At 33.6% G+C, this 18,317-nt stretch overlaps 2 protein-coding genes across 3 annotated transcripts; both read left to right on the forward strand.

Annotated features, from left to right (window-relative positions):
* Positions 1-1,952: 1,952 nt before the first annotated feature.
* LOC142548530 (protein CNGC15a-like) lies at positions 1,953-4,041 on the forward strand. Its single transcript, XM_075656896.1, has 5 exons — positions 1,953-2,157; positions 2,256-2,548; positions 2,638-2,749; positions 2,831-3,067; positions 3,178-4,041. Exons 1-5 carry the CDS (start codon positions 1,987-1,989, stop codon positions 3,874-3,876), a joined length of 1,512 nt encoding a protein of 503 aa, XP_075513011.1. The 5' UTR covers positions 1,953-1,986; the 3' UTR covers positions 3,877-4,041.
* Positions 4,042-12,152: 8,111 nt separating this feature from the next.
* On the forward strand, positions 12,153-15,719 carry LOC142548533 (cytokinin riboside 5'-monophosphate phosphoribohydrolase LOG1). Of its 2 annotated transcripts, none has more exons than XM_075656898.1 (7): positions 12,153-12,481; positions 13,160-13,257; positions 13,354-13,384; positions 14,094-14,193; positions 14,718-14,788; positions 14,934-15,077; positions 15,214-15,719. In XM_075656898.1, exons 1-7 carry the CDS (start codon positions 12,362-12,364, stop codon positions 15,304-15,306), a joined length of 657 nt encoding a protein of 218 aa, XP_075513013.1. In that variant the 5' UTR covers positions 12,153-12,361; the 3' UTR covers positions 15,307-15,719. The 2 variants fall into 2 exon arrangements, with proteins under 2 accessions (XP_075513013.1, XP_075513014.1); XM_075656899.1 differs by lacking the exon at positions 12,153-12,481 and adding an exon at positions 12,929-12,978.
* The last annotated feature ends 2,598 nt before the right edge of the window (positions 15,720-18,317 follow it).

An 18,317-nucleotide genomic window follows, 5' to 3' on the forward strand; every position in this document is an offset into this window, starting at 1 on the left:
TAGAGACAAATTGCACTACCTCACTGATCGATCATGCTAGCTATGCAAGGGTGTGGATGAATCTGTCCGACACTTGTTTTTTGAATCCCCAATCACAAAAAGCATCTGGAATGGTATTCGTGTATGGCTCGAGATGAAGTTCATGGGTACACCGGCAGCTATACTCAAGGCATTCAGAAGCACTTATCGAGATAACTCCACGATCGCAAAAATGAGGCACACAGCACTTGCGGCAACATTTTACCATGTATGGACCATCAGAAATAGGGTTATCTTCGATAAGGAGAAAATGGATGTAGGAGAGACTATTAAGAAGATCCAGATTCTTGTTTTTAGGTGCGTTCCCAACTCTACGTTGCACTTCGAGTATTGGTTTAGTTGATTGTTGTATGGTTGTACTGTTAGTATGTTAACTCCTGGGGATGTCCAGTATACCTGTAATTTTTATTTTATCTTTTGGTAATGTCCCAGTGTACTTGTATAATAACACTTTTTTACCAAACTTTAATGAATTAGTTCATTAAAAAAATAAAAATATTCTGGTTTGATATTGATATCTACGAGTTACCTACCAGCTGTAATAAAGCTCGTCTACAGCTCAAACGGACAGAATCTGATGACAACTACCTATATCGGGGAAATTAAGTGTCCATTACAATTCATGGCTTGGTGCTTTTTGCGCTGCGGATAGGGAACATTTACGTTAGTCACATAAATTAGTGAAAAAAAAAATAATTGGGCTAAATCATGAACTAATCAGACAAAATAAGGGCAAAAGTGTGGTTGTACAAACAGACAATTATGTCAAGAATTCCAAGTTTTGTCTCAGTTTGTATGTACTTGGAAAGGATATATTTTGTTTTCGTTTGCAGCTGATCGATTTCAATCGCCTATACTACCGAAATAATAATCAAACTCGAGATTTCGCAAGATTTATACAACTGAATCCCAACCAAAGAGCATGAAAAATATTACAAAAACAAGAATTTGAGAACTCCGTTTCACCCCATAAACACATATTATATATCCCTAGATGCTTGTTCTCTATCATTTAATACACACGAATGGTGCAAGTTTTTGTTTATAAGTGATTTTCTTTTTCTCCATGAAATAGCACTAAGCTGGCCAAAAATTTTAACCTGTTCACGTGGGATTGAAAGCATAAACATAACCTACATTAGCGACATGGGCTTTGCCAATTCAAAATCAGTAAGGTTGCCTGAAAAGTCCTTATCTTTTTTTTTCATATATGTTGTGTTCGAGTTGCAATAATGATTGGCACTACATTTATCATGTCGCTAGATTTCAAGATGATCCTGAAGGTGCAAAGTGTTCTCCACCAAAATGTGATGCCTCGGTGGCCTTCGTCTCAATGGAGAAGGGTAAAGAAACAGCCACATATCACCTCGGGAACCCCGATATTCAGGCGGCTAGCAGACTGTTTCTGGACAAGAAGCTATCCAGAGTTTTCTCTGAAGACTATGAGACGGTGAACAACAACATATTAGATCCAAGAGGGCACGTTTTAAGCAGATGGAACAAAATTTTTCTCCTGTCGTGTCTCATCTCTCTTTTTGTTGACCCTTTATTCTTTTACCTTCCAAGTGTTAAGGAGCACTCGTGTATGCAAGCAAGTGTCACTTTTGAGATTGTTCTAACTGTTGTTCGGTCACTGGTAGATGCAATTTACATGATTCGGATTTTTGTTCAGTTTAGAACAGCTTACACCGCACCTTCTTCTCGCGTATTTGGGAGAGGAGAGCTTGTTATCAGTTCTTCAAAGATAGCTTCGAGATATCTTCGTAGAGATTTCTGGATCGATTTATTGGGTGCCCTACCGCTTCCGCAGGTAACGTTTTACCGGTTAAACGACATCCACTGTTAACTATTATGTGAATCAAACAGCTGGTGATGATGATGATGATTATTATTATTCATATATAGGTGTTAATTTGGGCTGTGTTACCATCACTGCGGGGCTCGACTATGATCGGCGCAAAACATGGCTTTAGGATCACAATAATATTTCAATTTATTTTGAGACTGTATCTTATTTTTCCTCTTTCATCTAAAATCATCAAGACTGCCGGTGTGGTGGTGGAAGCTGCATGGGCTGGTGCAGCTTTTAATCTTATGCTTTTCATGCTGGCAAGTCATGTAAGTTTCTCACTCGTGACATGATTCTTGCTGTGTCACAAAATATTTACTGATTCGTAGACTTGTCTTATATATCTTATGAACATTTGTTTGCGAAGGTCATAGGTTCTTGCTGGTACCTTCTGGCGGTGCAGAGGCAAGAAGAGTGCTGGAAAAAAATCTGTGATCTTCAACAACCAAACTGTCAATACTTCTACTTCGACTGTCAAACGAAGGACGATTATAGTAGGAGGGCTTGGTTTGAATCAAGCAACATTTCAGTGCTCTGCGGTCCTGGTAGCGATTTCCATAACTTTGGAATTTACAGTGATGCACTGACTTATAGTGTGACGACGTCTAGTTTCCTCAACAAATACTCGTATTGTTTCTGGTGGGGACTAAGAAATCTGAGGTATGTCGAATATTAATTTGTATTATCAGGTCGATAATAATCTGGTTTGATTTAGACTAGTAACCAGCAACAATGACGCTCATCTGCAGCTCTATCGGACAGAATCTGATGACAACTACCTATATTGGGGAAATTAATTTCGCTGTAACCATTGCAATTCTTGGCTTGGTGCTTTTTGCGCTGTTGATAGGGAACATGCAAGTGAGTCTCATAAATTATCATACATTCCATCTTGATACAAGTCAACGTTGATTTGTTTGAACATGTGAGCATCTTAAATAGGCGTATCTACAATCCTGTACTGCAAGACTAGAGGAATGGAGGGTTCGAAGAAATGACACCGAGCAATGGATGCATCATCGGCAACTTCCCCACGAGTTAAAGGAGAGAGTACGAAAACACGATCTGTTTAGATGGGTTGCAGCAAGAGGAGTCGATGAGGAATCTATCCTCGGAAGTCTTCCTTTGGATCTCCGAAGAGACATCAAGCACCACATTTGTCTAGACCTTGTTCGAAGAGTAAGTTTCAACTTTATTCATTTTACCATAGCAAGAAAAGGAGATCATGTCTGTGAGAACAAAAGGAATTTAGTTATATTTTTCACAATTTGTTAACTGTATCATTGTAGGTTCCTCTGTTTGATGAGATGGATTCTTGCGCACTTGATGCAATATGTGAAAGATTGAGGCCTGTTCTATGCAATCAGGGTACTTGCATAGTGAGAGAGGGCGACCCCGTGATAGAAATGCTCTTCATCTTACGAGGCCATCTTGAATCTTACACGACCAACGGAGGTCGAACCGGATTTTTCAACTTGTGTCGCCTTGGATCCGGAGACTTCTGTGGGGAAGAACTCCTCTCTTGGGCTCTATATCCTCGCCCGAGCATTCTCCTACCTTCATCAACTCGAACTGTAAAGGCCATAGCCGAGGTCGAGGCTTTCGCCCTTTCGGCAGAGGACGTGAAGTTCGTCTCATCGCAGTTTCGAAAACTGCACAGCAAGCAACTGAAACATAAGTTCCGGTTTCATTCACACCAGTGGAGGATGTGGGCCGCCTGTTTTATACAAGCAGCTTGGTTTAGGTTCAAGAGGAGGCGGGAGGCCGCGTTGCTTAAGGCTCGGGAGAGGGCTGTGGCAGCGTCGCCGCAATGGCTTGTGAGATGTGGCAGTTCTCTGCCGGCGAGAGCGTCGGAGTTTGCTATGTATGCTGCAAAGGTGGCTCGTGGTAGTAGTTGCACGGGCAGAAGCCTGAGGAATAGCTTGCAAATGGACATGCTCAACGTGTTGGAGAAGCCCGTGGAACCTGATTTCTCAGTTCAAAATTAGTGGATCATAGACGTGTTTGGGCTTCAAATATTGTGTAATGGGCTTATGTACTTATTTATGGGCCTCCGTTCCAATAATTCCTTTAGAAACCCAAGTTGTAACCCTAGAGATAAAAATTAGGGTAACATTTTCTACTAAATAAAAGTAACCCGATTCGATGTCGGATTAGTTTGTCTCCAATTATTGTTGGCAAAAACTTGTGTGAGACGATCTCACATGTCGTATTTTGTGAGACATATATCTTATTTGAGTCATCCATGAAAAATTATTATTTTTTATGCTAAAAGTATTACTTTTTATTGTGAATATTCACATATAAAGATTTGTAAGACCGTCTCACAAGAGACCTACTCATTATTGTTATTCACACTCTATTTTATATCCCAAATAATAATGATTTTATTTTAAAAAGTGAAATATGAATTTACATCATTCTATGTTATTAAATCAGTGTTGTAGGACAAAAAAAAAAAGAAATGGGTAAATTCATGGTTCGTCACACACACATGACTTTGTGTTTCCCTCCCAATAAAACCAAGTAACATGCTTTGTCTCGCCATAAACCAATTCCTCCCTGTCTTTTTGACCAAAAAAATAAAATAAAATAAATAAATCATTTCCTATTTGGTTCCTTACTTTTGGTAAACATTTAATGAGTTTACCTCAAACCCTACTTTTGACCCAAATATTTTACCCATCTAGGAAACATACACTTTTGATTGTATCAAAGAAACGCATCATTTACTTCAATGCATATAAGACATCTGTTACAGGCAGAATGAGTCTTCGGTTGCTGAAGAGGAAGGGAGATGGAAATCAGGCAATGTCTACTGTTAAGATTGGAACTTGGACTTAACTCAACCCCAAAAGCTAGCTCAATTGGGGAGTATTGTCCACAACTATGGGAAGTCCAACACATAATTGTGGAACCTGAGCTCTGATACCATGTTAAGATTACAATTTAGACCTAACTCAACCCTAAAAGCTACCTCATGGAGGATTGTCCAAGACCATATATACAACTCCCATGTATTTTATCCAAACGATGTGGGACAATTAATATATACAATACTTGGATTTAATCAGATGCAATTTGATGTTGTTTAAAATTAAATTCAGAATGATACTCGAATTTGTTTCATAGCATTGATTTTTTCTTTTCTTTTTCTTTTTTTAATAAAAATTTTAAAAAAAAATATTTTGATATTATGATCATTTGATTTTTTTGTTCTTTTGTTTTTTTAATATCAAAATATTTTTTGAAAAAACAAAAAACAAAAAAAAAAGCAAATGATTCTATTTTCTATAACCAGATTGACCAAAAAAGCAAGACTTTAACAATTCCAACGATAATATATTGTGCGTATGACATAAATTGGAATGGTAGACAAACTATGGATGAGACGGACATGATTTTCTTCAAAAAGAAAAACAATATCAGCGGACTCCGAAACAAAGATGCCCCACCCTGCATTATCTTACACCCAACTGCACAGCAAAATATCCCCATTTTTTCCTTTTTATTACATGACTAAAAGAAATATAATTAATATTTTATTGTTTTATTTTAACTTAAAAATATATATATTTATATGTAATTCGAAAGGGTGAGGTTTTTTTTTTTCTTTGGTTCCATTATTCGATTATATTTCATAAGGTATAATATTAGTATATATAAAGTTTCTTTTTAGAATCCCTTTCGGTGCTGAATGAATCTGTGTCAAACTTTTTTGCTTACTTTTTGACTCTTGCATTGCAGACTTGTAAATCAGTATAAAAAGTGAGTATGTTAATGATTTGATTATTCTATGCTCCATATCCAATATTTTTGATTCGGTGACGTGGTCCAATGTTAATTTTTAGATCATTAATATATATGTCAACTTTCATAAAAATACGAAGGATTCATGTGACCTAATGTTATTGGAGTAAAAGGAGAAACAATACTTTCGATGTAGCATACACTGACTTATCATGATTCCTAAAATGTATCTAAAATTTCCCTTTAAATTGTTTTTATAATAAATTTCCTTGCACATATAAATTTTGATATTATATTATGCAATTAGATTTTCGAACATGTAAATTCAAACACCAACAAATGCATGTGACCCCTGCCACGGGATTGCAGCGCATGGGAGGTCTCAGGTTCTTTGAAACCCCGTATTCTTCACACTGGAAAGAATTCAAAGATCAATAATCGATATGGCATGCCCATATATTTTATTTAAGTCAAACAGAAGTTGGATGTAAATTATGATTTGAAATTAGATGAATTATCCAAAGTTTGTTACGCATGCATGATGGCCTCCATTTTGGACTTCATTAAAACCTAATGATCACACTAATTTAATGCATCCTTCTTTTAGATTCAAAAGCATTGTAGTGGGTAGGAAGACTGGTTATTGATGATTTTACCGGTTAAAATTCAACGACTAACGCAATAACATGCAAATAATATTAGTTAGGTAAACTATACTTGCCAACTTTGTGTGACGGTCTTGACCGAGAAAATGTTGGTCAGAAGAATCAGAATTCTGACTATCAATCGGATATCTATTTGAAGGCGATGTTTATAATTTAGAATAACTGAAATGGACCATTGGACAATCTTTGTGTTTTTGAATTAAAATTTTATGTTTTAGTTTTTTGTTCATAGTACGTATAATTATCGTTGTAAGGTCCTCTAAAATTTGAGAATATTTTCAGACTGACATTTATGTCATTTTCCTGGTAAGAATTGATGATTTTCCTCAACCTAGAAATATTTGGAACATTAAAAATGGTATTTTGACTTTTTTTAGCGTAACGGTAATAACCACCAACGAGATTCCACATTAGTTAAATGTTTTAGAATTATAATGGAATAATGTGGGGTCATATAATAAATTGAGATTTCTATGTTTTACCTCGGTTATTATCCTTTTTTTTTTCTTTTTTTCCCCAATTTAAGCTTGAGATTCGTCGTTAATAACCAATTAAATGGCATTCTAAATTCGTTAGACAGATGGAAAACAACAAACGAAATGATCGAAAGAAAAAAAAACAAACAAACGAAATGATCGAGGGGACTGATCAGTTATGGTTATTTTGAAACATATATTTCCTTAAATAATCAGTTGATGTAATAAAAGATTTACTATTAAATAGATTATATGGTTTTGTAGATACATATATTTATTATAGGTCGCTTTGACAAGTTTTTGTATTCGCATCTGTTATATTAAATTGTATTTGACAGTTCTTTTTCCTATTAGTGTAAAAATTATAACACGCAATAAAATTAAATATCAAATTCAATAAAAGCAAAAATTTGTGTGAGACGGTCTCACGGGTCGTATTTTATTAGACAGATCTCTTATTTGGGTCATCCATGAAAAAATATTATTTTTTATTGTGAATATCGGTAGGGTTGACCCGTTTCACAGATAAAGATTCGTGAGACCGTCTCACAAGAGACCTGCTCTTCAATAAATACAAAAGAAATGAATGCTAACAAAATCGTTGTTTAACGTCAACATTATTAATATTGTCTTTAACCTTAAGGAAAGAAAATTTAATCTAAATAATCGAAAAGAGAAGCCCCACAAATCATTTGAATTAACACTTTGATTAGTCAAAGCGAATTAATCCATACCTAAAGTAATAAATCAAATTTATTAACATTGTCTGTGGGTGCACACTAGAAAACCGATATAGTCCTAATTTAAGTATTTAATTACAAAAACTTAGAGACAGTCGCACACTTTAATTTTTATAATAATTTAATTTAGTATTTGATTAGTTTAAGATAGTTTTAACATTTCAAAATTTATTATAATATGGATTTTATTCTATTATTTAAACCATTCTCGATCATTCCACTGAGAATGATACTCGGAATTTGTCCAATTTTGAAGTCAAAAAGCGTCGTCACTTTTCCATTACTGCTTGGTCGGTAAAATAAAATAAAATAAAATACCATAAATATATTTAATTAAGAGCCCCACATATACAATAATATCTACTTGGATACTAAAAAGTTTAAACGTCTCGAGGATTGGCTGTCACCATGTAAATTTTCTTTAACGAAATAATTACTAATAATAACAAAAATATGCCTTTTGTGACACGGTCTCACGAATCTTTTTCTGTGAGACGGATCAATTCTACCGATAGTTACAATAAAAAGTAATACTCTTAGCATAAAAAGTAATATTTTTCATGGATGACCCAAATAAGAGATCTGTCTCACAGAATACGACATATGAAATCGTTTCACACAAGTTTTGCCTAATAACAAACGCAACAATTGTGAATCACCTCTCGATTTTCAGAATTTTCGTACGTCAAAATATATAGCTTCTCAAGGAGACATAATTAGTATTAATTTACTTCAGGTAAAAAAATTTACACTATTACTCTCTTCGTCTCAAATATAAAAATTACATTTCATTTTCATTTGTGTATTTTTTTATAAAAAAAAACTTGTCATCAAAATAAGGATAAGATTAGAACCTCTCAAATCACCATTTATTTTGTTCACACTTTTTGCATCTATATATACACAATTTTTTATATTTTGCGCATCAAGTACGTTGATATCTGTGTTCATCAATGAGATAACATCCATCTATTGAATATAAAATTCTTATATACTTTATCATTACCAATAGGTGAATGTCGTGTTATAGTTGATACAGAGATTGACATGGCCAATGAACAATATATATATATATATATATTAAAACCACATATTTCAATCGTTGTTTTTTACGTAATTTCCATGGAAATAAATAGGCGATGTTTGAGAAAAATATCAGGTACTGAAATTTGAGGACACAAAGTATTCCTGGCCTCAGATTTGCGCTGATTTCTGGACAAAATAATATGATTTCCATATCCTGTCCTAATCAACGGTCAATAAGAAAAATATATTAACACCTTTTTTATTTTTTTTTATTATGCTGATGAATGGATTCCATTTAGAGCATAAACATACAAAATTTAATTTATTAAATAATACTAAACAATTAACACAAAATTATTTCAATTTAGAAGAGTTGTTCGATTTAAAATGAAAATTTTATTTAGATTTTTTTCTATATAAAATATGGAGTGAGAGATTTTTAGTAAGATATGAAGAATAATTAAAAAATTAAATATTTTGATGTTTTATAAGATAAATATTTTAAAAATTTTATATTTAATAATATAGGTTAAATAGTTGAGAAGTAGAGATATGAGAGAAACGAACAATCTACAGCAAAGTCTAATACCTTCTTTTTATATATAAATTAATTAATGTTTTAGATAGTGCATCTAATTGGGTGACACGACGTGGCCGCCCCCTACTAACAATCAGAGGGAAGACCAAAATAAAAAATAAAAAAAAAATAGGAAAAAACAAGCATTTAGGATACTAAGTAGGGTTTCAACGGAATAAATTCTCGTTTTTTATTCGTAACTTCTTCTTGAAAATTGTCTACTTTATTTTGTGGGCTTGTCTCAAGGAGTGGAAATGTTTTAAATAAAATAAATATATATTAAACAATTATCTATATAAATTTATGGGGTCTCAAAAATGTTTACTCAGATTCAAATCCATGTTGGTTTATGTTCTCGAAGAGTTGCGGCTGCACGAAACTCTTAGCTCCTACTGATCTATACGTAGGGTTTCCACTGTTAATATTCATAGTACTTAAGTGTTTGCCATCACTCCCAATCCCATTTTCGACTATAAACTGATTTCCCTTTGGCCAAGGTATGTGACAACATTATTCTTCTAACATTTTCATAGATAATACTGCAGGCACACCGAAAAATCCCGAATTTTACACCGATACACAGTTTTTTTTAAAAAAGATGCATGTATAAGCTAAATATTGTGAAAAGCGATCTTACAAAGAAATAATAATGAGCTGAAATTAAGTCCAAGGGATCCTCAGAAACTAACATATATAGCCCATACTAGGACATGAAATCAAGCGCTAAAGGCGTGCGGGAATGCACGTTGTTTAGTAGAAAATGCTGGATCACTCCTCACTAACCAATAGTTTTAAGTACATGTTTTATTATTATTTATGTGCTAAAAAAGTACTGAATGTTGGCGTAAGCAGACAGACTCCATTGGATGTGGAGTTTTTTTTCAAATGACTCAGTTCCCACATTCCAGGTCACCTGGCTAATTAACCCAATAATTGTCTATCATCTCATCCGTATTCAATATATAATTTAAATATGTGCAAATCAGCAAGCTTTTTAAAAGGGACAGTTTTAGACATTTAGTGAAAATTATGGATGAGATCTGAAAATCTTGTTTTGCTTTAATAGCAGGATTTTGCTGCATTATTTTCAGGATATATCAGGTTAACGATCCTCCAATGGCGATAGGGAGAAATGAGAGAAGCTAGGCCGGGTTCAGGGAACAGCAAATTGTAAGGGGAATGAAACACACAAAATGTTTCCCAAGAAAACAACAAGATTTTTAGTATATTACCGCAGACGACAAACCGATAATCTTAATTTTAAAGTTTACAGTCGTCTTTAATGAAGTGTGCATTTATATACGAACAAGTTTAGGACAATCCCGATGCTTGCCGAATAAATTTTGTGTATTTTGAATGAATATTTATTAATTGGATTTGTTGGGGTATTGTCTGAAGATGAGGTTAGGCACACACCCGACCCGATTAGAAAGCTAGTTTCCTTTCCCTAAATAGGCGTCCCGAGACGACAATTCTTGCCGATAGGCATCGAATACTTCCCTACCCGATTGTCACTTCCTAGGTATGCGTGTCGACTGCACATAAATTGCTCTATTTTATTTGTTTTTTTCCCTGGGTTTGAAGAAAACTAGCAAAAAAAAGACCAAAAATATTGCCACCATTTGATTTTACGAACAAACTACTTTCAAAATCTTTTTTTTTTTTTTTCTGTTATCTCAATCAAGGGGTGGAGTACTCGAATTCGAGCTCGAACTCAAATCATTACGAGATCGATCAAATTTTTTTCGTCGCTTCTACATTGTTCAAAAAAATTAGTTTTAAAATCTTATTTGATTTATCTTTAAAATCAAGTTGTCCTCGCATGTTTTATTTTGTCTCAAATCTATGTTTGTATTCTACAACAGGTGAATTGATTGATTTATCTTTTAGTAATAAGTGTTATTATTAATTATAATTATATTTAAATTAATAATTGATCAAATGACATTCCTTTTGTTGCCATTCTTGGCTTAAAAAGTTTGTTTTTTCTATTATTAATTAGGCTTAAAAAAATTAATTGGCAAATGGCTTAGATCTTCTTTTATGTAATATCTTAATTTCGAGTCTTTGAATAGAGGTATAGGGTCTGAGCAAATTCCGTTAGGAATCCAACCAATTTGATATTCCAATTTTTTATCACAGATTATATATTTTTTCAAACTAAGATTTATGTAATTTTGAATTTACAGTTTAGGCACGAAATCAATTTTGAAATAAGTATTCATACAGTTTAGGCAACAATAACTATATATATATATATATATAAACAATTGGATGAATTACCTTTTTTTTAATTAAAAAAACCAATTGGATGAATGACTAAAGGAAAAAATAAAAAATTGCGATTGGATAAAAATTGGGAGTGCCCAAATTTTCATTCTTTACTCAATATCTCCACCTCCTATCCAATAAAAAATTTAAATAGATAATAAAACGTGCTTTGAAATAAATAATTTCCGAAGAATAATATAGAATTAATTACATTATTGCGAATACAAAATAAAACCCAATATCAGCCAATGACAATATTTCCCTTTCATTTCCAAATGATTAAAATTTATTTTAGTATCTTTCCGTTTATATTTTAACTATGAGTTGGTCTCTTGTGAGACGGTTTCACGAATCTTTATCTGTGAGATGGGTCAACCCTACCGATATTCACAATAAAAAATAATAATCTTAGCATAAAAAGTGATATATTTTAATGGATGACCCAAATAAGATATATGCCTCACAAAATACGACTCGTAAGACCGTCTCACACAAATTTTTACTTTTAACTATAGCATAAATAACAAGATTTCCCATAATATTACGTAATTTAAATAGATTATATTTAAATTAATTTACAAGAATTCAGTACAATTGAATTATATATGTATACAAAATTCAAGTTCTAGGAAATAAATTAGAATTATTAAAAGAAAGACAAAAATTTAACATATGAAGTGGTCCACACGAGCCAGTCACGCATGCCATTTTCCTTCCCACTATAAATAAACCCAAGCCAATCATATAGTAAGCGCAGATATCTCCACTCCTAGTTGATGCGTGTATTCTTCCATTCTCTCCCGCTTATTTTTTGATAAATACATGCTATTTTTACTATGAAGGAAGCATTATATTCGCATATAGTAGCCATGTCGGGTGTATTCAGGAGAATGTTGTAAGAAAGTTTGTTCTTTTATTCTAAGGTACCACTTAAATTTGGAGATAAAAGAGAGAAACATAGGGAAAAAATGGAGAGAAATAAGGAAGTGAAGGCGTCGAAATTCAAGAAGATTTGTGTGTTCTGTGGGAGTAGCCAAGGCAAGAAGACCAGCTATCAAGAATCCGCTATTGAGCTGGGCAAAGTCTTGGTACATGCATTTAGTTTCTCCCTTCCTTTTTTTCTCATTGAAGTGTGTTTATTTCTGTATTTAAGAAAATGTTGTGTTCGTCTTCGAATGAAAGTTTGTTCAAATTCTTGTTATTTGCATCTTTCTTTGTTTTACTTAAGTTTTTTACATGGGTTTTTGCAAGAAATTGTTTCCATCATTTCGGAATGCTGTGTCTCTGCTCTCGAAATTTTTTATGGCGTTTAGCTTTTGGGAATCCTAATTTTTCACGCCACCGGTTGGTTTAAATAACTCGAACTCGATATTTTGAGGTCATCTGCTCTAAAAATGAGACGGGGAAGATTAGAACTTTGTGCTTTTAGTGTAGACACTCCGCATGTCATGTTACTTTCATCTACAGGTCTCTCTCAATTTTTTTCCAATGAAAATCTTGTTTTCTTCCTCAAATGGATAAGAACCCCAACATACGATCGTACTATATGAAGTACTCTCCCCGACTGTATTAGCCTCCATGTCTGGTACAGAAAAGAAATTTTCGCCTTTTTTACGATGTCGAAGTTATGATAAATGTCCATTTTTTGGAGAGAGCGTGGTGGGCGGCTACTGTACATAAAATTATACTCGGTCAAATTAAAAAGTTCGCTTGTAAGAAGACAAACTTCATTTTTGGTCTGGTCTGATGTGTTCACGTGTTCTTAGGTTTCTAGGAACATTGATTTGGTGTATGGAGGAGGCAGCATAGGACTTATGGGTTTGGTTTCACAAGCTGTTCATGACGGTGGTCGGCATGTCATGGGGTATAAGCTTCTTTTAATCAGTTAATAATGGTGAAGTTTCTGCTTAATTCTTCACTTTGACTGATTTTTTTGTCATGTTATTGTCTCCTTATGCAGGGTGATTCCCAAGACGCTCATGCCTCGAGAGGTTTGTCTGCTACGGTTAAAATGTCTTTGGGCTTTTTTTCGGTTTACATAATTTATTTACAACTTTTTTTTAGTTTGAATGCTTTCTAATAAGACCGATGATGGGGAAGATACAATTATTTTCTTTTCTGTTTTTTCATGTTTTCGGCAACCGTAGTTTCTGCTTCTCAGGGTGTACTGTTTGATTGGTTGAATATGTTTCTCTTGGATGGCAACACTTTTCTTGATCCATAATGGACTACAAGCTCGTTATGTCTTGAATATTGATAGACATATGGGCCTGTTTGCTCTGCATTTCTTTCATCTGCTTTTAATTTTTGTTCCTTGACTCTGAACAAATACAAGCCATTTGGTTCTTGGTTGGTGGTTGAAACGTTATCCACAACGAAAAAAGATTTAAGTAGACGTTGTTTCACTGCAACATATGACTGACTACATTCGGACTCTAGATATTTTCTCTAATTTTCACATATCTGATTGTTCTGCTCTGCTACCTATGGCTCTTGTATTGTTTTTCCTTGGCCTTTTCTGTCATTCAAATTTACCCCTGGCTCTAAAATTGCTGATTGTGAATTTTATTGCTTCTGCAAAACGACCCATTATTGCTTCACTGCAAAAAATGCACACTATTCAACATGCAAGTAAACTCTTCCTTTCTTTTTCAGCTTTATCAACAATTTTGGTTAATGGGAATTAGTATCCTTTTGCAGTTAACTGGTGTAACAGTGGGAGAAGTGAAGGCTGTTGCAGATATGCACCAAAGGAAAGCAGAAATGGCTAGGCATTCTGATGCTTTTATTGCGTTGCCAGGTTGGTGTCAAACCCTTTTGCCATTTAGAAGCCATTGCACAAACTTCATTGCAGTTTGAAGTTTGCCATTTCTCTCATTTCTTGGTCTTAAAAGTTTGTACAATGGCTTCTAAATGCATCATTTTTTTCCTTGAATGAATTATAAGGTATTGAATTCTTGTTTTTGCTGTTTTCATCTGCAAAATCTTTGTTAAACATAGAACCAAAGAAGTGCAGTACAGCAACCAACTCCTAATCAATTTATAAGTTATGACACAAACAATTGTTCTGTGTAACATAAAATGTAACAAGATAGAAAAATATTACAAATGTTTTAAACGAGCAGAAGAAACTCCAATTGATTATAAGAGAGTAAGATACTTCAAAAAAATACTAGATTACATGTTTTTATTTGCCTGTAGGATAAATAGAAATCGTTATCAATGGATAAAAACAGAACTCGTACTTTTTGGCTATTGTCGATATTAAGAACTTGGTCAAGGAATTTAACATATGCTATAAATGAACTATTTTGATGCAAACAGGTGGCTATGGAACTCTTGAGGAATTGCTTGAAGTGATCACATGGGCTCAACTTGGAATCCATGATAAACCGGTACTTTATTTCCTGATATGCCATAGATTCGTTGATATATATTATTCAGATATCAGAAACTTCATATCATTAAAGAAAATAGAACTGAATAAGAACTTGATCAAATCCCATAAAGAAAATTGTAAGAGCTATCGAATATTTGCAGGTAGGATTGCTAAATGTGGATGGATACTATAACTCATTACTGTCGTTCATCGACAAAGCCGTGGAGGAAGGATTCATTAGTCCAAGTGCGCGCCATATCATTGTCTCTGCGCCTAATGCAAAGGAACTTGTCAAAAAATTGGAGGTAGTAAACTAGTTTCCTTGATAAATCCAGCATAAGGATTAGATAAATTAAATATCCCCCGTATTTCAAGAATATATCGACTAACAAAAAGCATTCACGAGGTGGATTTTTGTTTAAATATAAGGATGTCTTACAGGATTATGTACCTCGACATGAAAGAGTGGCCTCAAAACATAGCTGGGAAATGGAGCAGCTGGGCTATTCTCAGATATACGATCTTTCGAGGTGAAAACAATGGATTTTCTGCATACTATCGCTCCACGGTTAGATCATGCGAATGGCCACTAAAAGAAGCTGACTGGCGATTTCAAATTTTTGTAGGGGGGGAAAATCTTATCTTGTAAAGTTTATGGTCTGACCATGTGATAACTCTCTTGATACAGCTTCATATGGAAACTCAGTCCCCTCTATTTTCAAGTTGTAACTAGTCTACCAGATTGAATGCATGTCAATATTAATCCCATTCCCCGCCACTAATGACTTCAATATTTTGTCATGTCAAGATTTCATTCTATAGAAGATGTTCATATTTATTCTACTTTGACCAATTGGAAAGAAATCTCAAGGACAAAGTTGCAGGTCAGATCATGCCCTTTGATGAATGGATGCCACTGCCATTTTTATGTTTCCCTTGTCAAAGTTCTGTAGGAGAACACTGTCATCGTCTTATTTAAATTTTTTTTTTAAGAAATCAACGCACACAAAAGAAATAATGAAAACTAGCAAGACAGAGTTGGGACGTAAGACGCTATCCTTATGAAGTACCTCAATCCAGTTGGGATAGATAACATTAATGCTAATTGTGTTAATGTGACAAAATATAGATCATTAGTTTAACATGTTTACGGTAGCTTGAAACTCATCCAATAAAGTTACTGGCAAGTTATGTCGTCAATATATATATATATATATATGTGTGTGCGTGTGTGTGTGTGTGTGTATGTATATATATATGATGGAGTGGTGTAAAATTAGAACGTTGATCCTGAATAAAATGGGAGTGGTTTGGTGCTGGGGCAAAAACTTGTGTGAGACAGTCTCACAGATCGTATTTATGAGACGGATCTTTTATTTGAGTCATCCATGAAAAAATATTATTTTTTATATTAAAAGTATTACTTTTTATTATGAATATCGATAAGTTTGACCCGTCTAACCGATAAAAATCCGTGAGACCGTCTCACAAGAGACCTATCGTTGTGTTGGTTGGTAGTGACCCGTGGTTTGTTATTTGTTTGGGCCAAAATATTTAATGATGGGAGCCCAATTTAATTACAAGCTCAAATTAAATTAGAGAAGCCCAATTAAATTACGCAAGCTCATCAAAAATAGCAGATCAAGCCCTATCAATTTAAAATGATCACGAAGCCTGGAAGAAGGAGAAGATCGTGGCATGAAAGGGAGAAATCGTGTAATGAAAATCGGAAGAACATGGATCATGGAGGAGTGGAAAAGAACCGCACAGGCGTTGGGAGGGACATCAGCAAACATATAAAAACACACAACTCTGCACAAAAAATTGGCAAATACTCTCTACAAAGTTTCAATCCTCAATTACTAGTTTTCAGGCATTCCAATAGATTTTCTAGTATATATTCTAGGTGTTATCGTTTTTTATTTCAGCAACTTTATATTTTTATTTCTTGTAAATTTCTACCGTTTATTGAAAATATGAACAATTTCAGGGGTTTATTCTTCATATTTCAATAATTTTCTTCATTTTGTCGTCATATTTGTTTTAGGATATTAGAACAGATGGTCGAATTTAGGATTCGCTTTCACTTGATTTTTTTATCATTTTTACATAAATCGGTGCATCTTTGCACCTGACACGTCCGTAAATCAAATATTGTGCAAACATTATTATTGTCAGATTCCATAGTTTGAATAAATGGCAGGATAGGAATGGAGCAATTGTAGTGTTTCAATGAGAAACGAGGAACCATTTTTGTTACAAACATGTTTAAACTCACTCACTCTCTCTTCCTTCCATTAATTTAAGGTAGGGACACCACATATATTTCATGACCGGATCTTTATTCGTTAGATTGTTAATCATGTTTATATTTACAATACAAAGTAATTATTTTTTATGGATTACTGAAATAGAATATTGGTCTCACAAAATTGACTCTTAAGACTGTCTCACATGAATTTTTGTGATATTTTATTTATTTTCACAAATACACACACTTTCAAATTTTTAATAGTGTAGAAAAGGTTTGAGATCAATATCAGATTTATATAGAATTATTACATATTGTTTCGTAGTGAGGAATTTTTGGGCCAAATTGTTTACATGATTTAGTTGGATCTGAAAAATCTTAGGATGAATATCTTTCATGTCCAAGTCCAACAATGAATTGGACTTTGTCTAATATCAAATCAAACATTCCAATTTTTGCTCGGCCATTTACTCTCTCTGTGTGAGAATGAATACACTGCTGTTTCTTTGACATTTTTGTAATATTAATTAATTATTAAGACAATCTTCATTCATCACTTTAATAAATTATGCATTTTCCCTATTATTTCTTTGAAGAAGGACATGTATATATGTTCGAAAGAGACATTCTATTATTCCTTCTTGCTTATTAAATAATGAAAATAATGAAAATATATAAAATGATAGTTCCGAAAAATAATACCCATTTTTGTTAGCTTATATTAACATTTTCAATACATATCGAATATATTAACGGCTTTTGGGAGATATAGAAAAAACCAATAATTAACACAATATACTCACACATGTAACGAGTGTATATATATACAAAATTTTGATATGTTAGCACATTTATCGTATATATTTATGTCAACATAGATGAAATAACGTTCATATATCATATATCTAATCATTTTAATAGGTGTTTATATCAAAATTATATGAATATATATTTTTACTTTTTCAGATTAAAAAACCGACAGAGATTCGGAATAATGGTCAGTGGGTCGGGTGCACACGAGGGACAAACACCAGACGTCATCACCCAACCACCTGTGGACACGTAGTTGAGATTGTACGTGTCCAACAACACCAAAGCTCTGCTCTGTCCAAATTTTGTTGTCTTGTGGCTGTCAAACTTAGCGTGTATCGGTTAACGAGATCCTACTTATGTGGGCATTATCCTCGCTTCAATTTTAATGGGTAAGATCTTGTCACACATACAATTTCAAAAAAAAAAATGGGTCCTATATATGCATTGACAAATCTTGGTCATTCATCCTATCATGAGAGCA

This window comes from Primulina tabacum, chromosome 6 (assembly GCF_025594145.1).
Source record: "Primulina tabacum isolate GXHZ01 chromosome 6, ASM2559414v2, whole genome shotgun sequence".
Lineage (NCBI taxonomy): Eukaryota > Viridiplantae > Streptophyta > Magnoliopsida > Lamiales > Gesneriaceae > Primulina > Primulina tabacum.